Source organism: Macadamia integrifolia, chromosome 12 (assembly GCF_013358625.1).
Source record: "Macadamia integrifolia cultivar HAES 741 chromosome 12, SCU_Mint_v3, whole genome shotgun sequence".
In the NCBI taxonomy this organism is placed as follows: Eukaryota; Viridiplantae; Streptophyta; class Magnoliopsida; order Proteales; family Proteaceae; genus Macadamia; species Macadamia integrifolia.
Genome location: NC_056568.1, coordinates 8,804,080 through 8,817,761, shown reverse-complemented (window position 1 = coordinate 8,817,761; position 13,682 = coordinate 8,804,080). Strand labels below are relative to the sequence as shown.

The 13,682-nt window shown below is 37.3% G+C and overlaps 2 protein-coding genes across 2 annotated transcripts in view; both read right to left on the bottom strand.

Annotated features, from left to right (window-relative positions):
* Positions 1-5,699, bottom strand: part of LOC122058221 (D-aminoacyl-tRNA deacylase) — a 14,712-nt gene extending 9,013 nt beyond the window's left edge. The window contains exons 1-4 of the mRNA XM_042620799.1: positions 5,375-5,699; positions 5,002-5,182; positions 4,737-4,879; positions 515-578 (exon numbers count right to left, since the gene is read on the bottom strand). Coding sequence (XP_042476733.1) covers positions 515-578; positions 4,737-4,879; positions 5,002-5,182; positions 5,375-5,476 — 490 coding nt within the window. The 5' untranslated portion in view covers positions 5,477-5,699. The remainder of the gene's footprint in view (positions 1-514; positions 579-4,736; positions 4,880-5,001; positions 5,183-5,374) is intronic.
* A 3,341-nt stretch (positions 5,700-9,040) lies between these two features.
* On the bottom strand, positions 9,041-13,407 carry LOC122057055 (60S ribosomal protein L7a-2-like). Its single transcript, XM_042619046.1, has 7 exons — positions 13,255-13,407; positions 12,092-12,139; positions 10,869-11,070; positions 10,547-10,716; positions 9,636-9,764; positions 9,414-9,506; positions 9,041-9,319 (listed from the first exon to the last, which is right to left on the bottom strand). Exons 1-7 carry the CDS (start codon positions 13,255-13,257, stop codon positions 9,188-9,190), a joined length of 777 nt encoding a protein of 258 aa, XP_042474980.1. The 5' UTR covers positions 13,258-13,407; the 3' UTR covers positions 9,041-9,187.
* Positions 13,408-13,682: the final 275 nt, after the last annotated feature.

The window sequence follows — 13,682 nt, the reverse complement described above, 5'->3', positions numbered from 1 at the left end:
CCCCCCCCCCCCATTAAGGATCCAGTTTACTTTGGTAAACACAACATAAAAAAAAATGTACTGCAACAAAATATAATAAATAGAATGTATGGCCACCTAGGATTCCCAAGTTATAAGTTAACATAAATGAGTTCAAACTAAATAATGCTGCACAAATTAGAACACAACACATTGCATAACTAATTTAATGCCGTTCATAAGCTCAAGCATTTTATTTTTTTATTTTATGTTTTTATTTATTTATATATGTGTTCTGCAGGGAGGGTACAAAAGTATGCTCCAGATCTTTGAAAAGGGAAAAAGCAAAACCATGTAATTAAATGCATACATTGAAATAAGAACAGTTTCAACTATTTTCTTCCATCTTCACCAAAAAAAAAACTATTTTCTAACATGTGAGTAAAGTTAATGATTCATTCAGTCCCTAAAAACAAGAAGAAGGAAAACATATACTGGCCCAAAGATGAATTCTCATATATCAGAAAATGAAATGGTGGAGAAAGAAGAGGATTACCAATTTCTATGAACATGGTTGGTGAATTGATCTCAGGCCCATGATGGGTACCCTCCAAAGTGATCTACATTAAGAGATTAATCGTTAAATTTTTAACATTTTTTTATGAAATAAATATGAATTAGGAAGGCCACAAACAATTTAAAAGCAGTTTTTAGAATGCCAAGAAGAAGGCAAGTCTGCTTTTGTTTTTAGGGGAAGGGGGGAGGGTGAGGGGTGAAGGTAGTTTTATATATGGAAGTTAAAAAACCATATGCGTATCTATATAATGATACTTTATTAATGGAAGTTAAAAAAAACATATGCATATGTATATAATGATATACTTCCTAGACTGATTTGATATCACCTTACAATTCGAATTAGCAAAAGCAATGTCTCCTTGCATGCATTATCTTTCAGCCTAAATAAGGGCGGAGGGAGGGAAGGAGGAAGGAAAGGAGGACGGGAGTGTGGAATGCTACATGGAAGCACATTAGGGGTGGAGTAGTGATGTAGATAAGTCACTTGGGCTTATTTTATTGCAAATAAGCCTTGGGTTGTGTTATGTATGTGTTGGGCCTTTGATCCCATGGGTTTTCTTTGAAATGGACCACGTTAATGGGCCTAAAATATGGGTAGAAGATAGGAAAATGGGATTTAAGTCATTAGTTTAATTAGTTGTTATTTAATTCAATAAAGGCCCATTAGGCCATTAGTTGGTTGTAAAGTCCTATATGGACTATTAGTTAGTTAGTCCTACTCCATGTTGGAGTCATAAAGTCAAGTCCTAGTCCTATTTTGAATTCTTAGTTGTAGTAAGAGTGTCTAGTCCTCTTTGGAAACTAGCTCATAGTTTTAGTATGACTGTAAACTTCCCCTCTATAAATAGAGAGGCATATGTACTATTATTGAACAGATTTGAATGAAATAAAGTTTGCATTTATGAAATAAAGTTTACAACTAAATTCTTAGAGCAGCTGAGATAGATGTGGGTGAGAAGCCCAGGTTGAGATAGCCACTTCCTTTATTCTCTTTCACCCTTCTCAACGCCCCATCTGTTTTTTCTTCTTTTTTATTTTATTTGCTGTAACATTCAAGAGGTATAATTCAGATTCTGATAAAAGTCTCCAAAAATCAGAACCGATTAGCAATCCTAGTGGGAATAGGAGAGAGATCGATCTCCTCTCTTTCTCTCTTCTGTACTCTGTTCAACCAGGTCTTCAATCAGGATATTCCAGGCCTCATAAGGGTCCCGTGATCCTTACCTAGTCATTGTTGAAAGCATTCAGCTGCTGTTCTTGAAGGTTCTTCTCAGTTTTCTCTCCTAGGTCAGAAAATCAAGAAAGCTTGTAACTTCACAACCAGCCGTCAGAATCCTCTCAACTTTTGGGGTTTTTGTACCCTCCCTAGGGACTATTTACCCCCAAGAGTGCAAGTCAATCGGACTCCTACAGCCCTGGCCGCACCTCTCTCTCTCCAACTCTATAACAGGTCTTTCTCTCTCCTATCGGGTTGGGTTTTGGGCTGATTTTGCTCCCGTATAGGTATTGTATCCTTGGGGGTTTATTTGATGGTCTTATTTCCTTGTTTCCTCGTCCTATTTGTCTTGTTTGGGGTTATAAACTACTAGGGTAGTTTCTTGTAATCTACTCCTGCATTAAGTGATATCAGAGATATGGCTGAGGAAGAACCCCAAATCACTCTTAAAAATGTGTGGAAAGCAATTCAATCTTTGACTACAAAGTTTGAAGGTCATGCCTAACAACTGACAGAACTAAGAGAGTCTACTACTGCTCACTATAATACTCAGGCTACTGTTGCCCAATCTAATACTCAGTCACATTATTTTCGTGGGGAATTCCTTGAATAGATGCGTGAATTGGACATATACTTTGACAATTACAACTTAACAGAGACACAAAAACGCCAATATGCATGTTCTCAAATGAGTGATTGTATTCGAATGCAATGGAGAGTCCGTGAAAGGCAACTTCAAGCCCAAGGATGTAAACCTAGAACATGAGACAAGATGCAGTATGAGTTGGCAAGCATGTACCTATCTGAGCATGAACAAAGCAGGTACTTCCTTCCACCAAATGTCTAAAAGCCACCCACAATTGATAAGAGCATGAAAGAATCATCGGCCTTTATTGTAAAGGAACAACAAGAGAAGACACCTCTGACCAATGAACCAGAGTCAGAAGTTGAGGTTAGTGCTGAAAAATTTCCAGCCATTCCTATTGTCAAGGAAGAGCTAGTCATTGATGTTCCCATCAACGAGACTCATGTGAAAGACTTCGAAAGCAACAAGATTACCACAATGGACAATGAGGTTGAGACTGAGGAACTTGACACTACAACAACTGTGATGATTGTGAACAGCCAAGAGGAAGATCCTAAGGGGTTCAAGAATGAAATTGTGCTTGAACCATCAACGGACCCAATTGATAACCACCAGGTAGATGAACTAAAAGAGCTTTATGTTGCATTGAAGTTAGAAGAGATCAAATATGCATATGTAGATGACCCTATAGATACATCCAAAGATGTTAAAGTTGAGGATGTGGAGTTCATCATCCCATTAAAGTATCTTGAAGATCGAGCTCCTCACATTCTAGACTACATCTTTATTATCAAAGAGCTACCTGAATTTTTCTATGGCTTGAAGAGGGACGTGCACCACGATATAATCACCCTCACACTTTACAAAATTAGAGGACGAATTTTTTCTAAGAGAGGACGAGTTGATGTAGATAAGTCACTTGGGCTTATTTTATTGCAAATAAGCCTTGGGTTGCGTTATGTATGTGTTGGGCCTTTGATCCCATGGGTTTTCTCTAAAATTGATCATTTTAATGGGCCAAAAATATGGGTAGAAGGTAGGAAAACGAGATTTAAGTCATTAGTTTAATTAGTTGCTATTTAATTCAATAAAGGCCCATTAGGCCATTAATTGGTTGTAAAGTCCTATATGGACTATTAGTTAGTTAGTCCTACAGTCCTACTCCATGTTGGAGTCATAAAGTCAAGTCCTAGTCCTATTTTGAATTCCTAGTTGTAGTAAGAGTGTCTAGTCCTCTTTGGAAACTAGCTCCTAGTTTTAGTATGATTGTAAACTTCCTCTCTATAAATAGAGAGGCATATGTACCATTGTTGAACAGATTTGAATGAAAGAAAGTTTGCATTTATGAAAGAAAGTTTGCAACTAAATGCTTAGAGCAGCTGAGATAGCTGTGGGTGAGAAGCCTAGGCTGAGATAGCCACTTCCTTTATTCTCTTTCACCCTTCTCAACCCTCCATCTGTTTTATCCTTCTTTTTTATTTTATTTGCTGTAACATTCAAGAGGTATAATTTAGATTCTGATAAAAGTCTCTAGAAATCAGAACCAATTAGCAATCCTAGTGGGAATAGGGGAGAGATCGATCTCCTCTCTCTCTCTTCTGTACTCTGTTCAGCCAAGTCTTCAATCAGGGTATCACAGGCCTCATAAGGGTCCCACGATCCTTACCTAGTCACTGTTGAAAGCATTCAGTTGTTGCTCTTGAAGGTTCCTCTCAATTTTCTCATAGGTCAGAAAATCAAAAAAGCTTGTAACTTCACAACCAGCCGTCAGAATCCTCTCAACTTTAGGGGGTTTTTGTACCCTCCCTAGGGACTATTTACACCCAAGAGTGCAACTTAATCGGACTCCTACAGCCCTGGCCGCACCTCTCTCTCTCCAACTCTATAATAGGTCTTTCTTTCTCCTATCGGGTTGGGTTTTGAGCTGGTTTTACTCCTATATGGGTATTGTATCCTTGGGGTTTATTTGATGGTCTTATTTCCTTATTTCCTCACCCTATTTGTCTTGTTTGGGATTATAAATTGTTAGGGTAGTTTCTTGTAATCTACTCCTGCATTAAGTAGCATGTGCACTATTGACTCCTTCAACGCAGGCACACTAGGAGCAAAAGTAAGACGGTGTGCTAGGAGCTAGGCTGCAGGAAGGAGCTGATGTTCGTGGTTTCCTTCTTATTTGAGCCATAAATAGCAGCACTGAAGGTTCCTCCATAAATATGATATTAAATGAAAAATATTTCACAGAGGCAGGACATTCTGTATCAAAATTTTACAATCCCTAGAATTTCATGATCAGTCATGACATTAAACAGAAAATTCCACCAAAATCCAATTCGTATGAACATGACAAAAGATGAAGCAAAAGACTGTCATATAAAATTAGTAAGAAGCCACAGATACCTCATACTCAGGAATTAGATTCTGGTTTTGTGCAATCCTCTTCAAAAGTCTAAGCCATGGTCCAATCCTAGGATTTGGAGGAGCTGCCCATCCGGGCTTTCCACCTTGCAGCGGTTCATCACCTTCACGTAAATGGGGTATGCCTAAAGAACATAAAAAAACATATCAACATAACACGCATATCCTAGATTACAGAAAAGCAGTAGAGAATACTCGCCGGGTGGGATTTTGAATGAGATGAAAGAATAAAAATGCTATAATTTACCAATGGGGTGAACAGTGAGAGCAGGACGGTTGGAGACGGCGGTGTGTCTACTAAGGAAGATGACATCGTGGACAACCTCACCGGTGGCCTCCTCCCAACGCTTATCCAAATGATCCTCCTTCACTATACTATTGTCATGTTTCAGTAGCCTCACTTCCCCATTTACATAACTCGATATTTCCTAATCAATCACAACTTTCGGAACGAATGAGAAAAAAAAAAACTAGATTTCGGGAAAGTAATTAATCTAAAAAATGGATGCTCTCTAGTAGTCCACAAACAATCCAAAACTTGTTTTACAGAATTCCTAAATGGAAAATTAACATATGTAAAATAAGCAGAGGGGCAAATAGAGAGAGATGAATAGAGAAACCTGGAGAATGGGACCAGGGTGCCAACCAGGCATCGCTAGGAGAGCAGAGGCAGGGCCAATGGAGGCCGGGTCGATCGTCGTTGCTACTACCAGCGTCACCATCGCTTCTTCTTCTTCTTCTTCTTCTTCTTCTTCTTCTTCTCTCTCTCTCTCTCTCTCTCTCTCTCTCCGTTGTGTATTTGGGAATGGAAAAGCGAATTAAGCAATACCACCCTGCTTTCGAGAATCGGTGGGCAGAGGCGGCAACCAAAGGCGACGACGTACTTGGTGGGCGTTGGAGTGTATTTGACCTGTGGATTAAAATGGCTGATTCATGAATCATGACACGCGAAAGTGGAAAAACCAAGTGAAAAAGAATTGACCTCTGCCCAGTGCACAATCCTTGCCTTGGTTGGCGGAGAAAATAAATTTGCCCACGGAAAAAAAGGGAAATTTGCAATTTACTGAGTCAGCAACTGAGGAGAGAAAAAAAAAAAAGGCAAAATGAAAAACATTTGATACTGTCCAAAATCGAACGGTACACCACAGCATATTACTTCTTATGTTTCATCAAACAGCTATAAATTAAAGACTGAAAGAGGATTTCAATGTCAATTAGGGTCAATTAGGATTGAAGCCCTTGTATTTGTTGTAGCTCAGACATAATAGGGATTAATGTAGCTCCCCAAATTTGTAGGTTCTAGATTGAGTAAGAGTCGTGAGCAATATATAAGAGAGCCAACAAGGGATTACTCCATGGACGTAGGAAATTTGTTGAACCATGTATATTTTGTGATGTGGATGCTTTTGTATTGTTAAGAATACGAACAAACATTGTGGATTCCTGCATAGTGGATAGGCACAATCCAATAGACCTTGCCACTTGGGAGAGAGAGAGAGAGAGAGAGTAGTCGAGTTGACAAGGGAACTTTGCCTCAAGAAGTGTGTTGTTCTGAGTACAAATCCTCTTACTTCTGTGGGTCCATTCGCATGGGGTTATTTACTACTCTTCATTGCTTTTAGTGAAAGTTGAATTATTCTCATTCAACCTCAATATTACTCGATCCATATGATTGTAGGATCAATATAGGCCCACAAGATTAGTTAGACCAAAGGCCGGGTGCCCATCATTATCACAAAGAAAGAAAGAGAGAAAGAGAGGGAGAGAGAGAGAGAGAGAGAGAGAGAGAGAGGGGGGGGGGAGTGAAGGAGGTGGCCAAAAACGTGTATGCCGCCTCCCATTTTTTTTCTCTTTAATATAAAACTCTAAAGAAAGTTTCATATTTTGACTGCAATTGAGATTCTCAATCCCAACTTGCTATTTGTGCATAATGCCCCCTTTCCTTTTTCTCTTTTATGTAGAACTCTAAAGAAAGTTTAAAATTTTGATTACAAGTCAGATTTTTAATCTCAACTCGCTGTTTGTGTATATTCTTTCTAAGTTTCCTATTTCGCTTCTAAAAGAGTGAAGAGGTAGAATCTTAAAAGAATCTATACCTAATTAAAAATTATCATATTTTTAATCTAATTAAAAATATAAATGAATAATGATTCATTAATTTTTATTTTTTTATAGAAAAATTAAAAATGCTTTATAGAAAAACTAAGCATACATTACTTAACTAAATTAAAAGAGGAGGTAATGTGTCATACACCACATGTTTAAAATTATTTTTTTCTTACCTATCAGGTCTGATGATGAGTAACCAAGGAAACTCTTCTCATGGCCAATCCTTCATTCCCTGCTCCATCATGTGCATCAGTCCTTCTGAGTTAATCAAAATGGTGGCATTGTCAAGCTTTAATCGTCCTGTCTGGATAAGTCCTTGAAGAACCACTCTGCTTCCTGATTCCTGATTCCTTTATTGCATATCCAAAGCATAGAAAGACCCGTATACAAGTCTCATTAATAAATATAGCAACATCCCAATTTGTATGGCCCTTATCTTGAACGTAACTTCTATCACAAACTATGATACATTCATTCCTAGGTAAGAACATTTGGTATTCCAACCAATTAAATGGCTTCATTTTATTAATTATGTACAATTAATCGCACATACTCCATTAGACAATATCACACAATGAATTATAGGGCATCTATTTTAAATACTATCAAACCCCAATTCATTTTATATATCCATACCCAGATTCTATGATGATGTTAGAACCCAAAAACACTTTGAAACAAAATTTAAAATAATTGTTATGATAGATTAAAAAAGATAAAACAATGTTATAAAAAATTTACAAAATATGAAAGTGAATCTAGATTTTTGTCTAGTCCTACACAAACATTCTTTCTCATTTATATTCCTCAATCAAATGTAGTGGTTTCTGTGTTGAATTCTGTTCATGAATAACACTAAGAATTAAGTATACCGATATGTAGTCCGAAGAATATTAATAATTGGTGCACCAAAACACGTGATACATATCGTAATGATAAGGACCTCTTAAGTCATCCTCAGTTACATATGATGCAATATTTATTTGAATAGGGTGTCCAACTCTACTCCTAGTCATAATTGTATGTTTGGTTGTGACTTTTAAAAGATATAATAAAGTAGGTTTTAAGAGTGTAATCACAAACTAGATATAGAAAAAATTATAGGAAATTACATTCCCCTCCCTTAGACTATGGCCTAACAGCAAGTTCTCCCCACGTACTTTCATAAATACCAATCCCCACCCCTCTAGTAAGGGTGTTAATCGGTTCATTTTCGGTATATACTGTGCGGTTCAGTTCACATTTATTTTACAGTGCAAACGTTTAGTAAATGGTTTCGGTTCCATGGTTTTTAAACAATATCGGTTTTACGATTTTAACCGCGGTTTATTTCATACGATTTCTAAATGGTTAATAATCGGTTTGCTAGTTTATTCGCATGATTACTAAAATTTGCTTTTGTTGATAAACGCTTCAATCTTGTATCAAAATAAATGAGGCATTGAACAAGCAATGATTTAACTACATAACTACATAATAGGAGTAAGTTGTTGAATAGACTCTTGGACAGCCTCTATGATCCTTAATTCTTCCCTAAATCAAACCATTATGTTTTGTTAAAACAACCAAATATTCAATCGTTATACAGGTTAATTGGATCGATTTTGATAGTTTAAACGGTTCGATTTTTATGGTGTCAATTCAGCTTGAAACCTACGGGTTAAACAGTTAAAACCGACCAAACCCAACCCAACCCAACCCATTTAACTAATCGGTCTTAAACTTAAAACCAGAACCAAACCATTTACTAAAAGATTTTGCAGTTTCAGTGTAAACGACTCCTATCGATTTCAATAAATGATTTCAATTTCAAATTCACATCCTTACCCTCTAGTTTGAAAATTCAAATCCACATACGTCTAATCCAGTTCTAAGCTCATGCTGATTCCAAAGTAAAAGCTTGTGTGGCCTTTAGATTTAGGAGACTTTTCGATAGGGAGGAGAGAGACACAGATCTGATAATAAGGATGGCACACCCAAGGATCTTGCTCACATGGCCAAAGAGAAAGTGAATTTTGTTGCCTCACAGGATTGTTATGCATGTCATTTCTTTGATCCTTTTCTTAATTTCACTTACTTCACATCAAAATAAAAAAATATAAAAGAAAAAAAAAACACCTATTTCTTCAAGGGGGAAAAATGCTTTTTCTTATGCTAAAACCAAAATCAAAAATTGGTTTTGTCAAAATAAAAGCAATAATAGAAGTGCTAGATAGTAGCTACAAAACCAATACCAAATTACAATGGCAACAGTCAACAAATTCAAAAGCAGGAACCAAAACAGATCCTATGGTTCTGTTTATATGACAGTCAATTCTAATACTTCAAGTCATCCTTTGTGCCGCTTCCTTGGCCAAAAGTCTCTCCTTTGCTCTGGTCTTGGCCAAAGACTTGGAACCCATAATGCCACCACCCCACTTCTTGCGGTGCTCATCAAATTTGTCATTGAAGTTAGCCTGTATTATCAAGTAACAGAATGTAAGTTTCAGACACAAGAAGTGCCAGTAGCTTCAATAATTAATACTAAGCCTATCTCACAGGCTTTATTACCTTAATTGCCTCTACAATCCTGCTGAACTCCAACTTATCTTCATTTTTCACTGATGTCAAACACAAAGCTGTGGCAGTTTTTTTGTGCACAATCTGTCCGAAAGAAGGGAACAATAGGCACAATATTAAATTATGGATTTATTGCACAGAGAGAGAGAGAGAGAGAGAGAGAGAGAGAGAAACAGTCATCTTTAAACAGTGCAGGTAGTGAGAAAAACCAACCGCTCCCAGACGAGCCTTCCCCTTCACAATTGCATATGGGATCTCCATTTTCCGGCACAAAGCAGGCAGCCACACAACAAGCTCAATGGGATCAACATCATGAGCAATAACCACCAGCTGAGCCTTGTTCTGCAAGGATTAAAGAAAATTTAAGGTACTTGTACTTGCACATTGCCAGATGCCAAAACTAGTCATGGGATAATGCACACTCTGACCAGAAAAGCACAAAAACAAAGACTATCCCATTTTCATGAAGCGTGGGCACACAACAGGCGCCCATTTACCCGTCTTACACCCCTCCCCTTTTTTTCCAATTTGGAGGGTAAGCCTAAAGATTCTTTTGCACTATAAGCAAACCGCAATGGTAAGGGGTAGGCAGCTCTTACTAATAAACTAGTTACCCATGTAGGGTAAGGCTAAGACACACTTACCCTCTAGCTAGGGTATAGATGTACTTTCAATATATGATGCAATAATCTATAGACTGTAATTCAGTGCAGCCCATTACCATTGCCATAATCTATCAATAAGCCCATAAACCATAGTTGAAGGCTCATTGAAATTCATCCACCAAAGGCCAAATTGGACAAAAATTTTACAGAAAAAAAAAGGTACAGGTTCAAGTATCATTTCTCTGTCTTACCCATATACCAGCAAGCAATGGGAACTTTTGGAGGGTAAATCCTTACTAGACCCTAAAGGATTAAGGTTTAAAAAAAACACAAATGCTCCAACTCTTAGGAGGTAACGGTAAGGCCTTTATGGAGTCTACCATTAGGGTACAGAATTCTGGCCAGAACCAAAAGGGGTGTGTTTAACACATAACAAGTGTGGTAAACTAAATAAGGTACTAATAGTCTTAATGATAAATATGTCAATATCAGTAAAATAGAAGGGCCAATTAAAGATACCTGTTCAATGAGATAAGTAATGTGATTAAGTCCATATTTGACAACAATGGGCTTCTTCGACTCCACAGTCTTCCCCTCAGCTTCAGCTTGTGCCCTCAGAAGAAGTCTTTCCTTCTTAGCAGCCTTGTCCTCTGGTCTATACTTGAGCAGCATCTTAAACAGATTAGTAGCTGCACATTAAACACCAGAAGGTAGGTGATCAGCATATCAACAATGTTAAGACTCACAAGCTCTTTGAATGTTCTAATGTCCGTCACCCATCTCAGGCACCTCGATATTAATTATGGTTCAAAGTTTTGTTAACTGAACAATGACAACTTACCAAGGTTCTTGTCAAGTGTTTTTGTGAATTGGTTTACTGCAGGTGGAACCTTCAAACGTTGCTTCAGAATCCTCCGTTGTCTCTGAATACGAACAACCTTTGGCCATTTGACAAATCTATGCAAATCCCTTTTTGGTGGTAGTGCACCACCAATCCCAAATTGCTTTGGCCGCTTCTCAAACAAAGGATTAGCAACCTTTTCCTGAAATAGCATTACGAATGCCCATCTCATTATAAACCAACTTGAAGGAAATATTGAATCATATTTCTCATAAGGAATTATTACAAATGACCCATTGAAAATTAACGGACACATTATTTCAATAAAAAACAAAAATGCTAATAAAGGAACAATTCATGCCTTACACGAGAGGCAAAATACTAGCGCTAATTTTATAAAGCAGATGAGGAGATGTATTGATATTTACCAAAAAAAAAAGAGATCTATTGATCAAGTTGAGTTTATTCACAACTCAAATAATTGAACAACTTCGTCCACATCCGTGGTTTCAGAAATTAAAAATAACAAAGGTAATGATGTTCAATGAGAAGCAAATTTGGTGTAAAAAAGATACAAAAGAATACTTTTTGGTATTATCAACTTGAAATGTTTAGCGAAACTCTAGCAGAAAAATGAAAAATATGGAATAACACAGAATAATATGGCAAAGAGGCATAAGTTTATGACTAATATAGATGAGGTATAAAATACACAATTTTCCATTGTTTGACCTTGATCATTATTCACCAAACATAAAGTTCATACATCACAACACTACCAAAAGATTAAAAGCGGTCCTAAAACAATAATGGTCAAGACAGAGGTTATACTGCTAATCCTCAGTTCCAATAAAAAACATAAAATTACATTATTTGGCTCTTACACCAAAACCATTTTAGGGCTTCTTAAAAACTGACTGAAAGTTTTTAAAAAACGGTTTTATTCAACATTTTAAACACCAAAGCCTCGGTAAGAAAGGCCAGGTTACCCAGTCCATGACTCCAACTTGATGTGTCAACAGAAATATCAAAAATGGCGAAATTATCTTATCCATAATACCATAAAAACTTAGGCAGAACTACTTCTAAAATTGTCCATACATAATAATATGCACACTCTACACCATGTCAAAGGATGCTCTTCCTTTTTTTCTAATGTAGATACATCATTTCTCCTTTTGAATAATTTCACTACAAACTGTATAAAGGATGCTACAACTTACAGGCTTCTTCTTGGCTGCTACTGGGGCCTTTACACCTCTTTTGGGGGCCTGCAAGAAAGAGTAGACAAAAATAATGGACAGTGAACATCTTCCAAATGCAAATAACATAAAATGAGTTTAAAAGGCTGGGACATCAAACCGAAACTTACTCTTTGATACAACAGACAAAATTATCAAAATGTGAAGCATCATATTATTAGCTATTTACAGGGACCAGTTGGCAATACCAACTTAAATTATTAAGTCATGTCATGTCATCATCATGTTGAATCCTCGATGTTTAAATATTCAAAGACTTGGTAAGTGTCAACCTTACACTCCGCCCATATTTGTCAAATTCAAAGTAATGACACTGATTAGTAGAAATCATTGTCGCAACCTTGATGCCAATTCAGATCTCTACAGCTAGGGATGTCCTTCCAATGGGCCTATCCGCTGCAGGCTCGGGGGAGAGAACTACGCAGTCTTACTCCAAGAATGTCAAGAGGCTGTTTCAACTGCTTGACCACCAGGTCGCAGCATTTGTACCTCACCGTTGGACCAAGCGCGCCCCTCTAGGGATGTCCTTTCATTATGCTGAACAATGTGTTACTTTGTACAGTTCTATTCAAGGCAAGGGGGCTCACTCGGTACCAAATAAACAACTAGGCTAGGAAGAATCCCTGCCCTTTACAATTCAACATAATAGAAAAAGCTATACCACAGAAGATGGGAATCACAAGGCAAGATACCCACTGGATACTTCGGTGTGATGCGCTGAAAAGGCATCATTAATTAGTTCCAGCAGTTAGATGTTCTGCTTTAGCCTGAAGATAAAAATACCTTGAACCATGCCACATACGCAAGAGTTTATCTCTGACTCTTAAGACTTATGTACGAATTGCATCACGGTTATACAAACAGTTTCTCAAGATTCAGTCAAACGCTGCGACAAATTCATTTCCTATCTCACCATGAAGCCATTAACTTAAAGCAAGCAGTTAGATTTGGTGCATCAAACCATACAACATCGAACGAAGAAAACTAAATAGGAAATTGGCGATCAAAATCATGACTTTGAATGGCAGCATCAGCAGAAAAAAGCAGAAGAGACTTGTAGAAATAAAACAACATTTAACAGAGATGATGCACAGAAACGAAGATTATGAATAAGCTCCACCTACCATATCTCCGTTAAGCAGAGAACAGATCTGGTCTCCAACCTCTGCAGGAACGCTGGAAGAGAAATCGGTTGTCTCCTCTCTAGGGTTTTAAGCAACCCTTTGCGGCTGAAGGATTCTAAACCCTAAAATAAAATGTGAAGTACTCATCCGTCATTTGGGAAAATATAAGAAACGGATAAATTTCGGAAACTACCCTTAAGGCCCGTTTGGTAACATTTCTGCCCTTCATGTTTCAAGAAACGGCAGAAACATAAATTTTCGTTTCTAGAAACAGAAATGGAATCGAAGGTATTTGATAAGTCATGTTTCTAGAAGTTGATAGTAACCAATGAAAGAATGGCCACTTGTTTCACCTGGGTCATTTCTTGAACCATAAATAGGTAGAAATTTCTATTTCTATTTCTGAAAACAAGTGAAATGAAACAGTT